Genomic DNA, 20,577 nt, shown 5'->3' with positions numbered 1-20,577 from the left:
AATTGAGACCACTTTAACAATCACACAGAGATAATTAAAATGATACCAAACATGAATATAGATCCACAAGATACGCCATATTAAAAACTTGGATGGGTGACAGTTGAACAACTGGTTTCCTGGCTGATCTTCTTGTTTTAGTGCCTGTCAATTCTCATGGTCTCGCCTTGTAGAATTCTATAACAGTTCTCAGGTTCTGACATTATGGAGAGACTCAGCCATCAGCTAAGCCACAGAACATCATCATCACCATAGTTATAGTCAACAAAGTAAAATTTATATTTGCTAAAACCTAAACGGTACCTAACAAGAACATGACCAACATGTTTTCATGACAGTCACAGTATTTTGCACATACTGTTTGCATTTTTACCTGGCAAGCACAATAGTACAGTAAGTACACTCATACTATATTATTAAGCGCCTCCGCAGCCAGTGGGCAAAAACCAGTTGCAGTTTCCAGCTTGCTGATTTTTTTTCCATTGAAGAAGAACTAAACACTGTCACCACATCCAGTGTAAAACTATCTTAAGACTGATTTTGAGAAGGAAGAGGATAGAAGAGGAAGAAGCACTCATCCTCGGCAGGAGAGCACAGTCAACGCACCCAAAGAGAGAAGAGAATGCTACACCTTTAAGTTTAATTATGAAGTCATATTTCTTTCTCCCTACCCCCTTTTACACCCTTTTAATGTGTTACTCCATAAATCATTTAAGTCTTTATTTTCCTTATTCTTATCAGCACTTTATTTACATTAAGTTACTGTGTGTATAACTTTGTATTTTATTACTATTGGGAGGTACAGTGGCTCAGTGGTTAGCTGTCGACTCACAGCAAGAAGGTCGCTGCTTCGAGTCCCAGCTGGGCCAGTTGGCATTTCTGTGTGGAGTTTGCATGTTCTCCCCATGTTTGCGTGGGTTTCCTCTGGGTGCTTTGGTTTCCACCACAGTCGAAACACATGCGTTATAGGTAAATTGAATGAAATTAATTGGGTGCGTGTGTGAATGAGTGCGTGTGTGAATGAGTGTATGGGTATTTCCCAATATTGGGTTGCAGCTCAAAGGGCATCCGCTGTATTAAAAAATATGTGCTGGAATAGTTGGCAGTTCATTTCACTGTGGCGACCACTAAAATAGAGACTAAGCCAAATAAAAATGAATGAATGAGTTTATTATTGTACTTGGTTGTTGTTGACAATACAAGCAATTGACACCCAATTGTCAGTAATTCAAAAGTAAAAATAAATAAATAATACACCAAATTTTAAGCTAAATCGGTTACCACTACATAAAAACTTTTAGAGAAAAACACAGCCTGACACATTCAATATCAAAGGCTGAATCTAGAAGCATGCTTTAGGTTGTAAAGCATAAGTGACTATTTTGACAGTTATATTGTCTCCACACACACCATGCAAAGAAATCATGTTTACTGTCATGCATGCACTTTTCACAAAATTGGCAGTCCAACCCAATGTTTTGAAGGATGTTTATCAGGGTCTCTGAGAGAGCTCTATGTGTTTGGCAGAGCTGCAGAGACACAGATAGAGTGCGCGAGGGGAGTAGACCATGCCACATGCCCACAGCTTAAAGAGGGGGCGGGTGACTAGTAGACACCAGTGCTTATTAACGCCATTAAGGATGAGGTCCTCTCGATCCCCAAGGTTCTGGGTGCTGTATGTTGACTTGCAACCAGACCCAAGATTGCAAAGACACCATTTGCATTCAAATGACTGGAGTCCCGAGCCAGCCGATAATAGGCTTTAAGGAAGGACTGGCAACCCATTTATCCACCTACTCACAGTGACTGTACAATCAGACTTTAGCAGCATGCCACCATACTGCGCTAATCTGTACTTCCTGTACACAATGCTACTAAGACACAGTCAAGAGCGGAGGAATGATAAATAGCACAAAAAACACACCCGCGTACACTGATAACTGGCACTGGAAATGACAAAAGAGCATATAAATTTTGTCAAAAAATAATGCAGTGCAATGTTGAGTGTTTGGATGAACCACGCAGTATGCCATTAAAGACAAAACTGAACCAACATGCATGTTATTTGAAAAGAAAATTACAGTTTGCTTTTCTTAATGGTTAATCAGTGCTTTCTACTTATCTTTTTAAGAAATAGAGAGTTCCCTGTGGGTGTACATTTCTCTTTAGTAAAAAAAAAACAAAAAAACAGCATTGCACATTTGTAGTAACTTTGTGTCACTGAGGACGTTTACATGGACACCAATAATCAGATTTTAATATGATTAAGACTATAGGATGTCCAGATACGATCACGTGATCAAAAAATCAGGCCAGATCGTGCAGTTTCAGACACTTGGAATCGGACGTTTCCTCCCGATCAGGACTTGAATACATATGTGTATATCAATATTCAATAATTGAATACATCTGTGAAATATGGGAGCAACAGCATCATGTTGTGGGGCTGTTTTGCTGCAAGAGGGACTGGTTCTCAGATGGCATCATGAAGAAAGAACATTAAGTAGAAATACTGAAGCAACATCTCAAGATATCAGCCAGGAAATTATAACTTGGCCACAAATAGGTCTTCCAAACAGACCATGACCCTGAGCTTGTTGCTAGCTAAAATGTGCTTTGAGGACAACAGAGTGAATTTTTTGTGGTGGCCATCACAAAGCCCTGATTTCAGTTCTATAGAAAATTTGTGGGCAGTTGATAAAGCTTGTGCGAGCAAGACCAATTCTGTCTATCTTCAAACTGTTGTGAGAAGCTTGTGGAAGGATACCCAAAACATTTGACCAAAGCGCGAGTATGTCTGCGGTCTGAAGGTATTATAAAGTGGATGCAACAACATTGTTATTGCAAACTATGAGACATGTGAACTTGGGATTGCAAGAGGTGGAAAGAAAAATACTACATTAAACACAACAAACCTGATAAGACACTTCAAAAACAAACACCCGACACAATACAGCGAGTTCACCCTGGCAACCCAACCGAAGACGAATTAAATAAAAATTAGTGAACATCCTGGATCTGTTTCTTTGCTGTTCTTTATTCTTTTTTGTATTATAGAAGTATTGGATCAGGTTTCAGTATTGGTAGATACTTAAAATCAAATGACTCGGACTCCTGTTTTGGACATCCCTAATTAAGACAATACTCTGATTAAGAGTCTGCCGTGTAAACAGTGATTTTTGATTACCCTAATCCAACTAAAGTCATAATCCAACTAAACAGGAATGGAATTAAAACATGTGGATTATGCCGATTTCAGTCACGTTATTGAAGTGCAGTACAGACATGTAAACACTATAATCAAACTATTACCGTCATGAAGGATTTTAGCTGCATTTGGTGTCAGGATAGTCTATACACAAACAGCTGTTTGACACTATTATCAGCATCTACCAAATTAAGTCACTTTTCCACTGCACATGACATTCGGACACAACTGTCAGAATATGCCCTCTTGTGGCAGGCGCACAGAATTTTTAGTTTTGTCGTACACCATAGAAAAGAAGCTGATCACAGACCTGCTTGGACTACACTGAAATACATCACAATTAGTCAGCCGGTTGCATACGGCCTAGTCACAGAAGTTTAAATATTAATTCTATTGGAAATGAATTACTTCCAGTCTGTTGCTTGTTGTTTGTCATGTGCAGTGGAAAGGCAGCTTTAGTGAAGGACCATAAACATCTGCATTGCGAATTTGCGGTTTCAAATTCCATTAAAACAACACTTCTCCAGCATTTTATACTTGCGTCAAATATCTCCTTTGTCACGGGGGGCATGCATGAAATGTTCCTGAATGAAAGTGAAAGTGCCAAACTGCAGTTAATGTCAACAAATTAAAAATGAAACACCTGAATTACATGAAACTCTGGGAAATGTGGATAGGGTGCTGACTCAATGATGTTAAACTAATGATGTGCTACAACATGTAAAACAGGATCATGAAAGGAACATTTAAAAAAACAGCTCATGTAAACACCTTAATCATATTATTGTCTTATTAAGATCGAGGCAAATAGTTTGATTAATGAAGTAAACATAGTCACTGTTGCATATATGCCACAAAAACAGTTCTATTGTTTACATAATGTAATATAATAACTCCAGTTACTCTAAATAAAATAAATATGTATGATGTCACATACTTAATGAGCTTTCAGTCCACTTCCTGCCCTCTCTTTCTCTCTATCACTCATATCATTCTGTTCTTTTTTCTTGTTCTCTGTGCATGTGACTTCATTAAAATCTAATGAGCGACGATGACTCATCTGATACCACCAGATCTTATAATCTTCACTCAACTCCTAATGAGGGTGCAAGGCTTTGATGAAATACTGCCTTGCCATTTCATCTGGACGTTGAACACAGACAAGATAAGTGCAAGTGAAAGGAACAGAGAAAGCTTGTGCAGAACAGACTGCCTTGCATCCTAACTACTGTAATATACTACTGGCAATACACACTTGTTCCAACAGAAAAATGTATTGAACTGTAGGATCACAGTACAGCAAGTCAAGTGTTGTAACATGAAAAGGAAAGTTCAATCAATTTCACCTCTGACTTCATCATTTAGAGTGGGCATGTAGGGAGGTTATGCAAAAACAGGTACACCATTACAACTTGATTATCATATTGTATGCATTTAGATACTTTTGAAAGCAATAAAACAACAAAAAAATAATAAATATCACATGTGTTTATATTGTCTTGGCTGTCTGCATTACCTCCTCTCAATTCACGCAGAATTTATAGTTTAGAATATAAACATTTGATTATGACAATATACAGCTGAAGTCAGAACTATTAGCCCCCTTCAATTGTTTTTCTTCTTATTAAAATAATTTACAAATGATGTTTAACAAAGCAAGGAAATTTTCACAGTATGTCTGATAATATTTTTTCTTCTGGGAAAAGTATTGTTTGTGTTATTTCGGCTAGAATAAAAGCAGTTTTTAATTTTTTAAACACCATTTTAGGGACAGAATTATTAGCCCATTTAAGCTATATTTTTTCTCGATTGTCTACATAACAAACCATCGTTATACAATAACTTGCCTAATAATCCTAACCTGCCTAGTTAACCTAATTAACCCAGTTAAGCATTTAAAAGTCGCTATAAGCTGTATAGAAGTGTCTTGATAAATATCTAGTCAAATATTATTTACTGTCATCATGACAAAGATAAAATAATCAGTTATTAGAAATGAGTAATTAAAACTATTATGTTTAGTAATGTGTTGAATTTTTTTTCTCTAATTGGGGAAAAAATAAACAAGTGGTCTAATAATTCAGGGGGGCTAATAATTCTGACTTCAATTGTAAATGAACTTGTTCTGTTAATCGCACCCATACAAATTAATGGTCTGAGTTTGTTCAATAAAATAAAACTAAATAAAAATAGTATTGCCTTTAACATTTGTACAAAATCTCTGGGCTCAGTATTTTTTTTTAGCAATTATGTATTAAAAATATCAGTTAAAGTAGACGTTTAGAGAGCTACAAAACATTTCTATTCCAAATTAATAACATTCGTATCATGCAAAAGATGCTTAATGGTTAATTTTTCACACACAGTTAATGAAAGGACAAATAGATTTTACTTCAGTGGAGACTTAAGAAAGAAAATACAAACTACACAACATTACAGAAACGCAGTCAAATGCCTAGCCTAACATAACATAACATAACATAACATTCCATAACATAACATAACATAACATAACATAACATAACATAACATAACATAAAACAATATACATAACAACAACTAATATTTTTACAGTACTGTAATGGTTGGGTTTAGACTTAGGGTGGGGGTAAGCATTACTAAAATACAATTTATTGGGTTATTTAATAAATAAATAATACTCAATAATACAAAGACTGTTTAACATTAATGTGACGAGTTTAAGGTTGGGGTAGAAGTTAATAAAATACAATAAATGGGAAATTTAATGAATATTATAAAGGATTCTCGTTAACTTTTAGCCGCAATCATATCTAATCTAGCAACAACCCTGTTTTATGACCAAAACAAGACATATTTTCACAAAGTGTTCACTCGGATGTCAGACCAATGTAAAACAAAACACATTACAAGAACAGAGCATTTATAACCTAACATCTATAGCTGAATCCCCCTTGGTTCAATCCCATTATCTCTACATGCTAGTGATTAACTTTCACTAAAACACTTGAAACCCTAATTCTACAAAGTGGGGTTTAGTAGCACAATGTATTCAACTGTTTCTTTGCTAAAGCTCTTTCAGAGTGATAAATAAAAATGCCCAAGTGTTTTGCAGTAGAGATGCGTTTTAGAAATGTTTCAAAGCTTCGACACATTTGTTTTGACTGTTTCAGTGTTTCATGAAGCCTCACTTTGCACACCACTAACAGAAGCGCAGTCAAAAGTCCTACATAACATAATAGTAGTGAGGACTAGCAAATACAGGTTAAATAAAGAGAATCGTCTTCCAGTCAATGGTCGGAACAAGAACAAACAAGTACATGCAGAGAAATCCAGAGCGTGGTCATAAACACGTGAACAGTCAGGTCAGGCAGCAAACAACATAAAGAAAGGAAGGGTTAAACATGGCAAGGGAGACTACGTCGTAATGCTTACAATACAGATAAACAAGACTCAGCAATGATGCGTGTCTGTGTGTACTGTGTTTATAGTCTATCTTATTAGTCCTGAGGATCTGGATCAGGTGTGTAAATGAAGTACATAACAGCATTTGTAGTTCATTAAAGTGGCAGATTTGTAGTTCTTAAGAGATCCATACTGGCTGGATCGCTGGTGACCGTATCAAAAATATACTTTCTGTTTGCATTTTATCCCCGTGTTGGAGTGGGTTTCCTCCAGGTCCTCCGGTTTCCCCCACAAGTCCAAAAAGCATGTGGTATAAGTAAATTGGGTAAGCTAAATTGTTCATAGTGTATGTGTGTGAATGAGATTGTATGGATGTTTCCCAGTGATGGGTTGCAGCTGCAAGGGCATCTGCTGCGTAAAACATATGCTGGATAAGTTGGCGGTTCATTACGCTGTGGCGACTCCAGATTAAAAAAAGGGTCTAAGCTGAAAAGAAAACTAACGAATGTATAATATAATGTAATATAATATAATATAATATAATATAATATAATATAATATAATATAATATAATATAATATAATATAATATAATATAATAATCAAAAAACAAAAAAAATAAAAATAAATATCAGGTATAAATTACATTTTAAAACAGAAATCTTACAATATTTCACACATCACAATTTTACAATATTTTTAATCAATTTAATCCAGCCTGGTAAGCATAACACACCTCTTTTAAGAAAAAAATACTACAAACTATACACTAAGGAAAGAAGATTTAATCCAGAGTTCAAAGCACCCTATGATAGTTTGAGAAATGCCTTGATGTAAGTCATAACAAAGGTTCTTTAGACTCATCAAATTAATTAACATGTCTGCCCTTTTGAACCTTATGATTAAGAGACAAGCTTTTAAAACGGTTGCAGCTTGCTTCTGATTATTACTTTCCTTTACAAAGAGAACTGCATAAGCAGTTTTGTCACAACATATGGATGTTAGTGCGTGTTGATATTGCTGTGTGTGTGTGTGTGTGTGTGTGTGTGTGTGTGTGTGTGTGTGTGTGTGTGTGTGTGTGTGTGTGTGTGTGTGTGTGTGTATACATCTTACAGGCCCATGAGGAATTGGGTTGAGAGGTTAAAGTCTTTCTTACATTTTTTTTTAAACCAGACAAAGATCCAGGCTCATCAATAATGAAAGTCAGTTGGAATCATGTAAAATTCTCTAAGAAGCCCATATCCCATTGTACTTTAACACTATGACAGTGATTAATATTTTATATGTATCGTTAAGTTGCACTGTGCATGTGTGTGTCTGCCTTTTTCTGTCCCTCTCACCCTTCTTTCTATTTTAGATAGCTTTCCTCTTTAAAAAAAAAAAAAAAACAGGGAGAACCGTTCTAAGCAAAATGCCCTGTGCCCTTCATCCAGGCTTCTAAATTGTGGTTTACTCTGCAAATGAAAGCTGCAGCAGCCTTTCCCTTGAGGAGGGCACTTCTTGACACTGTTGTTTTGACAGCGCTAATGCAATATCTGTTCTTGGCGGTGAAGTATTTTCAAGGTGCTGTTCATTTCTCCACTCTGCCAAGACTGAAAGTTAACACTCTCCCAAGATGATTCAATCAGGCGAAGTTCAATGAGGTAAAATGAGGTGAAAGTCCAGTCAATTTGAGTAAATCCACAACCTTCTGTTTACCAGTTCACAGTGTAGAGGCAAGGACATGCTACAGTAGAAAATACGAGAAAACTATCTAAAGGTTCAGCTGACTAACTCAAGAAAAATAGTATAATGTTTAGAATAGTATAATATTATAGGTGTATAATGAAAATAACACAATGAAATTCCAGACTTGCTTAATATCAATATGAAAAGGTTTAAATGAAAATTCAAATGTTTTGGGTTAGTATCAATATGTTAGTCTTAAAGTTACTATAAATAAATGTCTTCCCAAATAAATATGAATAAAAATGTGATTTACTGTAGAAGATATGAGTATTCATAAGAAACTTGCAGCTTCTTACTTCCACCAATGAGAATCAACTGTTTTTTGACATCACCGTGTACTTCAGCTTCTCAAATCAAATGTTCATTTCTATCTGAAGTCCTGACAGCCTCCTGTCCCCTACTAGGAATGTGCAATATGATGATATATATCGTATGGACAAAAAAAAAGTCTAGTGTTTCATATTATACTCTATTGTTTATTTTGTGGTGTAGGAAAGATCTTACATGCCACCACATGGATGTAGGCAAAAACATGAATAATAGCATGACGAGAATTTTTCAAGCTCTAAAGTATAATGTTTACATTTTGCATTTTATTTAGCATTTTTTATGTTGGTCCTGTAATTATTAGTTTTTTAATGAGTTTTAGATTTTATTAATTGTTTTCAATTACTATTTTCTTAATCAGACTTTTCCCCAAAAGTGGTAAATAAAGTGAGAAAAATAATCAAATATGAATAAGTACATTTTACCATGTGGTCAACTCACATATATTCAACTTTTTTAATGAATTTACAGAAAAGGTACCAAATTGTGACAGATATTGTTATCAGGACATAAAATGACTTAAATCATGATATAAGATTTCTGTCATAGACACAGCTAAAATCTGTAAAAATGAATTGTACATGCATGCATACACAGCCAGCAAATGATTAACTAGGCCATTCAAAGTTATGCCTGTTACACACAATTACAGTTTTTTATGCTGTAATGGTCACATAGTGAACTATATACACTGAATAAAAAGTTAAACTGCTGTGTCTCGTTCAATGTACATTTTTATATTGGGTTAACTGGAAAATATGGTTTATGATTATAAACAGTTTTTTTTTTCAGTTTGATTTAAAGCAAAAAGTGAACTCTCTTAGTAAACTTAAAAACTAGATAACTAAATAACATTATGGCCTCTATTTTAATGATCTAGGTGCAAAGTCTAAAGCACATGGCACAAAAGCAGTAAGGGCATGTCCGAATCCACTTTTGCTATTTTAAGGACGGAAAAAACGCTCTGCGCAGCAGCGCATGATCTAACAAGGTTGTGCTTATTCTCTTTATGAGTTCTGGGTGTGTTTTGAGAATAAACCAACCAGAGTCTCATGTCCCTTTCCTTCTGAGAGTTGCGTTGAGCCATGGCACATTTGCTTTTAACATGGTGGACTTTGTAAGTGGAAAAACTGAACGCTCTACTAGCAAGAAAAAAGTTAAACAGACCATCTGCAGCGCGAAGATAAAGAACGAGCCTCCTCCATTCGATTTCTATCTTGCATAAGAAAACGGTGTTGTACACACTCCACTGAAGATATCCATTAATCTACATATTTTATTTCATTTGTTACGCACAAAGATTTGTTTCAAAACTATTTCTAAAATCCGATCTAACTTGCAGCAATATAGTTATATCCAAACACACATGCTTTGCTCCATATGGTCCAAAACCTGACAGGTGGACAAATCTAAGATTGTTTTATAAATATGCATATAATAATTAATATTAATAATAACATTATACAAAAGCAAGTTGTCATGTGTGAAGAAGGCATGGAGGTACTGGTTTTTATATTTATGTAAAAAATAATCCTTTTTGTAGTATTTCATTCTTTTTCATTTGTAAAGATATTTCCATATTGCTTTACATCCTGTTTGTATTAAGCAATGTGTAACTAAAACCCTGGACTTTAGACCTGCTTTCAGCTGGTCTATTTCGCAGTCTATTTCAGTTCCTCAAAATAGCAAAGTGCCAACAATGTGCCTTAACACCTCTTTTTTAGACCAGAACACCCATGAGTTCACAAAGTGGTGCAAATGGATTTGCTAGTTTAAAAATGTGGCGCAAATCAGGAAAATTAGGGTTGCGCTGGTCTGAAAATAGCAACACATTGTGGCAAACCCGTCTTAGGCCTTATTGCGCGTGGTGTATGATAGGGCCTTATATGTATTTATTATAGTTTAGTATAGTTAAGTCAAACCAAATTATTTAAATTAATTAATGGTCTATAAAGCCAACATTTTACCTCTGACAATTTTTTTTTTTCCCTGGGCAGAAAAAACATTTGATTAATATTAAAACATAGTTTTAATTTTCAACCAAGTCAAAACATAATCTGAGGGTAATTTATAAATCTAACCAAAACAAATTACAGTATTTTTTTAGATTGGTCCAAAGCAAGATACTTCGATCTAAGGTTAACAAAAGAAAGTTATACTATATTTCGTTTCTCCATATTAACTAATATTTTACTTTTTGTTAATGTAATGTTTTTTTCTTGACCACAATACATATTTTAGAACAAATTTTATAGTTTGAACTGAAGTTAAATTATACTTTGAGAAAAACTAAAAACAATATCTGTAACAAATTACAGTAATTTTTTTAAGCTGGCACAAAGTGTCATTTCCTTTCAGTGTAGAGTGTAAACAATTCAGACAGTAAATATGCTGCAGTGTGCACACACATGGTCTGCTCTCATCCACAGATATAGCAGCACACAGTGGATAACATGCATGATTTGACACAAATCACAAAACATATCAGACCCACTTAAAATATAGACTTTTTTAAAGCACAAAAAAATGGTTAGACAGCCTATTGCATTCCTATTATAGACTGTGGCTGTCATGATGAGTCAGATATGATCAATGACTCTGAATGGCACAGATATAAACAAATGAACAAAACACTATTGGCTAGTTTTCAGAAAACAGAGGAGCTAATTGCGATGTCCTGTTCTGTCCTGTCTTCATGTTTTAGTTAAAATCCACACATCAAATAAAAGTAGGCATTTAAGGCACTTAAGGAGACCTTTAAATCAGCAAATTCAGCATCATTATGAAGTAAAACAGATGTCACTCACCCACTCGATACGACAATAAAGTCCATGACGTTCCAACCATTCCTCAGGTACGAGCCCTTGTGGAATACAAATCCCAAAGCAATGATTTTTATTCCAGCTTCAAAGCAAAACATTCCTATAAAGTAGGGCTCTGTTTTTTCCTGAGAAAAGAAAAGGGACCGGGTGTGAAACAACCTTATACATACAGTATGTGTTCAAAAAATATGTTCTATTCATCTAATCTCAGTAAATACAATTTTAGTACCAATTTACATTTCATTTTTTGAGGCAAGAGTGTAACTGCATGCCTCTATTTAAACAAGCACTCCTCAGAAATATGTCACAGAAGTAAAACAGTAGGGAAATACTCTTTGAATGGGAATAATTAGCTTGTGGTGAGTGATTCAACGGGGGAAACTACAGTCTGAATAAAGTTGTCAAGAACAAAGAAAACGAGAGCACAAGAGAGAAGGGCCGTGCTACATTTAAAAATCTTTAGCCAGTTTTCGTTCAAGTCAAAACAGAGAATCAATGCAGTGGCTCTTGGGTGTAGTTTATGAATAAGTGTGTAGGTCCTTACAAGTCTCTTAGCCATTGGTGTCTTGTCTTCTCCAGGCAGGTGCTGCTCCAAGGCTAGGACGATGCAGTTAGCAATAATGGTGGCCAGGATCATGTATTCAAACGGAGTTGGGGAAGAAGGTTAAGGAACAATTCAAATTTAAGATCTTCCTATTACTTATGGTTGCTGGTGTACATATTAATAACATCATTGGTGCTATGCTCTCAGTACACATCTGAACAGAACACACGTTCAGATTTTAAGATCTTACACTTACAATCATTCATCATGAGAACCATTAAAACAATTCAATTATAATTATTCTCAGCAACATGATTCAGTCTCATGTAAAAGTACTTGGCTGCCGTATGTTTATAGTTAAGTATCTTATAGTATATGTGAGTTATGCATAGGTTTTTTTTTAAATAGCTCTTATGTCCAGTGTTGTGTTTGTATTTAGGATTGATTTATGTAGCACTGTGGTCCTGCGAGACACATTTCGTTCCTCTGTTTGTCCACGCATGTAGATGAATGACAATAAACAACTTGACTTGACTTGATGTTTGAGAAATAACAATAATAATACTAGTATTAAACTTTATCTTAGCATACAATATTGAGCATACAATATCAGTAAGCCTTTTTTTTACACATTAGGCCAACCCTTTCTTTGTATTCATTCATTCATTTTCTTTTCAACCAAGTCCCTTTATTGATCTGGGATTGCCACAGCGGAATGAACCACCAACTCATGCAGCAAAAAAAGCTGCATTGTGAGAGAACAAAACATATACATATATATATATATATATATATATATATATATATATATATATATATATATATATATATATATATATATATATATATATACATATACACATATATATATATATATATATATATATATATATATATATATATATATATATATATACATATACACATATATATATATATATATATATATATATATATATATATATATATATATATATATATATATATATATATATATATATATATATATATATATATATATATATATATATAATTCATTCATTTTCTTGTCGGCTTAGTCCTTTTATTAATCCGGGGTCGCCACAGCGGAATGAACCGCAAACTTATTCAGCAAATTATTACGCAGCGGATGCCCTTCTAGCTGCAACCCATCACTGGGAAACATCCATACACACTCATTCACTATGGACAATTTTACCTACCCAATTCACCTATATCACATGTCTTTAGGACTGAAGGGGGAAACCAGAGCACCCGAAGGATACCCATGCGAATACAGGGAGAACATGCAAACTTCACACAGAAATGCAAATTGACCCAGCCGAGGCTCAACCCAGTGACCTTCTGACCAAATAAAAGAGAACTGCTACTTACTACAAGTTAAGTACATGATGTTCTCTAGACCTTTGGGGGTTCCTAGTTTATGTTCAGCCCCTGATTTGCATGTGCACAGAAAAATGCTGCATTTTGCAATGTGGGCACCAGCCAATTTCTGCCAGTGTGTGTGAGGATGAATACACATTAAATAAAAGAGCTCATATCTGCTTAAAGCAGAGAAGAGCAAGAGTTCAGTACAAATAGAACAGGCAGCTGGAGGACAGACCTCTGGGGAACTCTCTCACTTCTGTGCCTTCCTTTACCTCCGTTTGTGTTAATTAAATTAAGCTCAGACTTTGCTTTCTAAAAGCATGGAGCTCATGTCAGCATGTTGCCACTGGCATAAACAGTAAATTCAACATATGTTCAAGTACTGGTTTTCTCATACGTATGAGCAATATTTATTTAGGGTATTTAAGGTTAAAAAAGAGCCTTTTAAATGTGTTTTGATTTATTTTTATTATTTATTCATTCATTCACAATAGTAATTGATAACAATATCCATAAAGACTATTATTTTTACAATTAACATGTTATTTTCTGTTAATTTCTTGTTTTGAATTCCCTAATATGATCACATTTTTAGATCTTCTGCTCTAGATACTTTTTCATTTAAATAATGGCAGGTTGGCTTTAGTATAAGCCATACCTGTCATCCCTCCTGTTTTTCCCGAGATTCTCTTATTTTTTACAGTTCTATACTGCTATCATCCCGTAACGGTATTTTCCTGTATGTCTCCCGTATTTTCAATCTTTCTATGAAGGGTGACAATAAACATTAAAGAGCCGATCCTCCCTATACGCAACCCATACCACCGAACCACCAGGGATGCCATGTTAATTTGTTCTGTGCTTTCATTTTATTTAGGCATAAAAACACTTTGATATATTCCCTTCCGTTCCATTACAGGCACAGTTGCCCCTCCAATGCAATCTTCAAAACAGTCAGTTCATGTAATAATAATAATAATAATAATAATAATAATAATAATAATAATAATAATAATAATAATAATAATAATAATTCCTTACATTTATATAGCGCTTTTCTGGACACTCAAAGTGCTACATTGAGGGAAATCTCCCTATCCACCACCATAGTGTAGCATATTGTGCCAATCCACACACCAGCTGACTTGTGTAGAAGAGACATGTGATGAGTGATGAAGCCAATTATGATATGAGGATGGTTAGGAGGCCATAATGGACAGAGGCCAGAGGGCAAATTTGGCCAGGATGCCGGGGTTCAACACCTACTCTTTTTAAAAGATGTCCTGGGATTTTAAACAACCACACAAAGTCAGACCTTGGTTTAACGTCTTATCTGAAAGATGGCGCTCAATGAGCAATATAGACTTCCCTTCACTATACTGGGGCGTTAGAACCCACAAAGACCACAGGTGAAGCGTCCCCTGCTGGTCTCACTAACACCACTTCTGGCAGCAACCTAGCTTTCCCATGTGACTGTCTGACGTGTTCCATAGTGATAAATAGACGTTGTTTTCCAAAAGGATTCTGCACATGCGATTTGAAGCAGAGCAAAAGTGAACACTAAACCGACATAATAATAATAATAATAATAATAATAATAATAATAATAATCATCATCATTATTATTATTTTTTTATTATTGTTTTTTAACACAATACAATAATTTTTGTATTAAATGAGCATAAAAAGGTAGGAAAGCAATTGAATACTTTCATTATGGATCTGTGCATTTTTAAAGTGACACCTCTGATCAAAACAAAAATCTAAATGAGAGATTCATTCGCTGCTCTTTAATCAAAGTGTTTAAATTATACAGTAAAAAAGAGGTTAATGAGATTTGATAACTTGATTCAATTTCTTTATAATAGCTATTAAATTGAATAGGATAAACTGTTTGCTAATTTATTTGCAGCTTTTATGTAATAATAATAATAATAATAATAATAATAATAATAATAATAATAATAATAATAATAATAATAAACATATTGCTGACCATTTCAACTGTTTATTTCCAATTAACCCTTATTTTCCCACAAAAATTTTTTTTGACAGGTATGGTACAGTATAAGCTGTTTTTAGACAAACATTTGAATGAATATTTTAAGTTCAGAAATCAACATGATCTTTTGTAAATGCACCATTTTTGTCAGATATCTAAGGAACTTTGATTTCTCAGTTCATGATCCCTTTTCTTTGGAGTCACTTAACACATAAAGAAGTTATTTTAGCTTTTATGAAAAGTGAAAGAGTCACAGAGAGAAAAAGAGACTACAGCCATTGCAATCTGAGAAAGAGCAATAGAGAAAGAGAGAGAGAACTAAAAGAGAGAGAGACAGAGAGGTATCCGTGGCAACAGGCTCTCCTCTGTCTGCCATAAGTCAGTACTCAGGAGTTAATATGGTCTCTGAGCCACCAGTGTTCTCTACATGCTGCCGAATGCATCCGTACAATCAATACTGACTACACAAACATCCTTTCACTGTATTCACCATGACACACGATACTTAATATTGCTCCTCATCAGCTCTTTATATGCTCAGAAACCTTGGTGCAACTGAAAGGTCCAAAATCTTCTAACTTCAGTGGCTTTATCAGAAAACCCTTTGTCTCCTCCATTCTTTCTCACTCCAAATTTAATGTTTTACTGGAAGAGATTTTAAAATAGCTGTGCAAGATGTGGCAATGGAATTTGATCCAGTTCATTGTATCTCCTATGTAAGTGTTTTTCACTGAGCAAAATGAATGAATTGCATTTCAATTCAATGAGAGATTGCAGCTTGAGAGAAAGTGATTAGGAGAGATACAGAGAGGGAGAGGAGAATGAATGGAAAGACAGAACGAGAGACATTACAATATTCATAACATCACAAACACCTCTGAACATGCTTGGCTTCTATTTCTGCATCTTAATGCTGGAAAGAAATTTGTTTGATCAATAATACAATCATATTGTGAAATTCATTCACTGATTCATTTTCCTTTGGCTTAGTCCCTTTATTCATCAGTGGTCACAACAACGGAATAAGCCGCCAACTTCTCCAGCATATGTTTTACACAGCGGATGCCCTTCCAGCTGCAACACAGTACTGGAAAACACTCACACACTCACATTCACTACGTCAAATTTAATTTATTCAATTCACCTATAGCACATGTCTTTGGACTGTGGGGGAAACCAGAGCACCCGGAGAATACCCACACCAACATAGAGAGAACATGCAAAACACTCATATATATATATATATTTATTTCTTTTGTTTGCTTGCTTGTTCAAACTGCTTATTTAAAGTAAGCTGAATAAACACAATTCTTGAAATTTCATTGGGACAACTTAATTTTTTTATACACATAAATTTGTTAAAAGTGTTAAGTTAACTTAATCGATTTGTGTTGGGACAACATGAATGAATTGTGTGGAACCCTGCATTTTTTACAGTAAACACCACACAGAAATGCCAACTGATCCAGCTGAGGTTTGAACCAGCAACCTTGCTGTGAGCCGACAGTGCTAACCAGTGAGCCACCGTGCCGTCATATTGAAATATTATTATAATTTAAAATAACCATTTTTAATTTTAATATTGAGTTCATTAAACATTTCATATTGTAAAATTAAATGTATTCCTGCAGTATTCAGAAACTATTACTCCAGTTCAAGTGTGTCTTCAGAAAACATTCTAATATGCTGATTTGCTGATTTTAGTCTTATTATTCATCTTGAAAACAGTTTTGATGAAGTGTTTTTTTTTTCTTTTGTGGAAAAAGTAATACTTTTTCAGGATTGTTTAATGTATATCAAGTTCAAAAGAATTGCAATTAGTTGAAACAGAAATATTTCAGTAACACAACAAATGCATTTTCTATCACGTATAAAAATTATGGACTTTTGCTGAATAAAACAAAAAATAACTGACTAATATGTAATGTACATATGTAATATGTAAATTTGACACCCAGTGGTTAAACTAGGTGTTGCACTCCTGGATCAAACCAAATGCAAGCGCAGGTTGCCAGATTGAGGACAGGAGCGAGTGATTTAAACTGTGTTCTAAATAAAAGCAACGGTTCCTAATAGAAGGAATATTTTCCATATTAAAAGAAGCTGTTGTCCTAACCAACACCTCAAATTGATATATTAGAAACAGCCTCCATTTCTCATAGGTGAACAACAGAAAACTATAATAATGATCCCCTCAGTGCTTGATTCAGTGTTGTGCTTGATTCAGTGTTAAATGCTAATAATGTGAGATTGAATGCCATTTTACATCACATTTATATACTACTGAAAGCAGCAGCAGATAGTACACCTCAGATCTTGAAAATAAAATAAAAAGTTTGAAATTGAACTTCAGAACTAATCGCATATCGGTGATTAAGCATGTACATTTGTTAATGTTAAAGAAGGTTAATATGTATTACATAGATTATAAACCTTACCATTTTGTAAGTGAGTGCATATTCTGTACTTCTGAAGGGCTGTATTTAAATTCCTGTTATGTTTCGTCTGAGGCAATCAATCAAATTGCTTTTGTGTTTCTCTTTATTGTTAGGACACGGGTTACAATGTAACCTTCTCACCTAATGTTTACGTTCATAATATTTATATTGTTTGCTAATTAATAACCACATGTGGAAGTGAATCTGCATCTCATTTTGGAGTCTGCTACTGTCCACCAGAGATCACATTTCAGTCACGGACGAATGCTTTGAGACCCTTTCTGACTAAATTAATGAAATATGGTGTTTCCGCCAAGGCAACCCGTGATGCTGAAATATAATTGCCTAAAGTGGCATTGGACAGGTTAAAATTACCCAAACAAAGACAGAGTTCTGGCACGAAAAACACTTTTTACAGATAAACAAGAATGTTCACTTATTGTTTCTTTAATATCTGCAAACACATTAAAGTATTTTTATGATTTAGAAGAGTCAAAATCACATTTAAACAATTGTTTATATTCAACACCAAGAAAATGCTCTGATATATATATGGCTGTTATAGTTCCAAGTCAAACCAAATAAAACATCACTAATAATTTATCCAGGGTCATCCTAAACCTTGAGTAAATAGAATCCTGGTTTTCTAATTACACATTTTTAAAAGTTTGAGCCCCAGCTGACCAGCAGGCATATTTTTGTGGAGTTTGCATGCTGTCCTCATGTTCAGGTTGGTTTCCTCTGGATGCTCCAGTTCCAAAAACACGCAATATAGGTGAATTGGATAAAAGCTAAATTGGCCATAGTAATTGTGTTTGTGAATGAGTGTATGGGTGTTTACAATGCTGGACTACAACTGGAAGGGCAATAGCCGCATAAAACATATGCCAAAGTAGTTGACGGTTCTTTCCAATATGATGACCCTTGATAAACAGGGTCTAAACCAAAGTGAGTGAGTGACTTTATAACTATATATTACCATTTGACATCTGTCCAGTCAAATGCTGGATATTGCTGTTCCTGATCAACACTTGTTTTCGTTAACCAACACCCTGCATGGCCTAGATAACATATTCCCTTAAATGATTAATATGAATTTAATGAATACAAACTATGTCTTTTTATAATTATTAGATACAGGAACGACAACAGGATCAGGAAAATGAGTTAAGAAACCACCAGGCTTCATTCCTCAGGTGGTTTTCCGAACCTGATTAAGGCATGAAGAATCCTTAGTAGCCCCCACATTAACCTCAGTTTCTCCCTCTCCTGTTCACTGAAGGGAGGCATAGGGCCGATTGACAGGATCAATTATTGAGTAAGCATGGGCACTATGGGGTACTTCCTCCCTCAGCCACACAGTGGGGATCAGAGAGGCGAACAGCTGCGGCTTCCCCACCGGCCGAGCAGCACAGCAGCCCAATCGCTTCATTAAACCCCTGTCTTTCCCGCAGACACCATCAACCCGTCACAACCATCCAGTCCACCTGACCAAAAGTGGCCCACTTCAGAACCTGTGATGCCAAATAATGACATCACCAGATCATCTCCTATCCATGTGTGTCACTAACAGAGGCAACAACACGTGCTTCCAACATTCACTGCCTACACACACCCTAACAAACATGCTCTTCCCTAATGACTCCATCTGTACGTTTTCTAATCCAGAGAATGACAGCATTTCTCTCCAGACGCATCTCTGTCCATCCACCCAGCACTCCACCAGCCTGAGCTCAAATCACACGTCGAGCGGCACTTCAAACAAAGCCTTCCTAAATTACCGCTCTCACACACAGGTTGTCGATGCTGCACCACACAGGGCTCGTGAACATGCTGTTTTGCAAACCGGTGTGACCTTTGCTTATGCCACAGGCTTCTCTGTGTGCATGATTGTGTATGCATATGAGGAGTGGTGTGTCACAAACAAACCGACACAAAAAAAAAACATTTTATTTATCTAATTAGACTTCATAATTGCAAAAAAAAAAAAAAAAAACACTTACTGTAGATCTCATTGGTCTCAAATCTCATCCTCATATGTATACATCTAACATCAACCATCCTTAGCTTTCAAGACAAATCACTTCTTAATGGAAACTTGGCAGTAAGGAAAGTGAGTAAGCTTAAAAACCAATGTATCCATTGCTGAAATTAATTAATTAATTAATTACAAATACATTTTACATGTACTAATGATATCAAACAAAACTATTTTAACAAGCTTAAGCTTCAATAATCCTTTTTAAAAGCCACTGATTTCTGATGTTTCTAAAATGCCCTATTGTTACATTAGAAACTCTAAAAAAGGAAATTTCACTAGGAAGAAAATGAGCAAAACTGGGCAGTGTCCGATTTCACCACATGCTCACAGGAAGACAGGAATATTAATCGAAAAGTAATCAAAATCGACATTCAGAACCTATAATCGATCAAATTTTTCCAGGATATTTTTTTCAATTACTTTCCCTACCGCATGTGGAGCCACGTGACCCCGCTCTGTTAAAGGCTGAGGCGGATTTATATTTCTGCCACATCTGATCTCTGGTCAAGTACGACGATTGACCTATTATTGAGCCTTTCTTTGCACTATACATTGACGATGATTAGAAGCTAAGTAAAACAAATCCTAAACTAAAATGTTATTCATGTACTGAATAAGTAATACTAATCCAGCAGGTGGCATCTTAAAGTCGAGATCGGATAAGCTGCCAGCCAAAAGTGCAATATGCACATCAATATAGCAGCATTTTTTTTGAC

The 20,577-nt window shown here is 35.1% G+C and overlaps 1 protein-coding gene across 4 annotated transcripts in view; it reads right to left on the bottom strand.

Annotated features, from left to right (window-relative positions):
- Positions 1 to 20,577, bottom strand: part of cacna1ea (calcium voltage-gated channel subunit alpha1 Ea) — a 226,128-nt gene that overhangs the window by 95,663 nt on the left and 109,888 nt on the right. For all 4 annotated transcript variants that reach the window (XR_015497602.1, XR_015497603.1, XR_015497604.1 and 1 more), the window contains 2 exons: positions 12,013 to 12,118; positions 11,454 to 11,593 (listed from right to left, as the gene is read on the bottom strand). Coding sequence is in view for 1 of the 4 variants with exons in the window: in XM_087264324.1 (XP_087120450.1) it covers positions 11,454 to 11,593; positions 12,013 to 12,118 (246 nt within the window). In the remaining 3 variants the exon portion in view is untranslated. The remainder of the gene's footprint in view (positions 1 to 11,453; positions 11,594 to 12,012; positions 12,119 to 20,577) is intronic.

Source organism: Danio rerio, chromosome 8 (genome assembly GCF_052040795.2).
Source record: "Danio rerio strain M-AB ecotype USA chromosome 8, GRCz13ab, whole genome shotgun sequence".
NCBI lineage: Eukaryota > Metazoa > Chordata > Actinopteri > Cypriniformes > Danionidae > Danio > Danio rerio.
The sequence above is the reverse complement of the archived record's forward strand: the minus strand, read 5'-3'. Positions and strand labels throughout refer to the sequence as shown.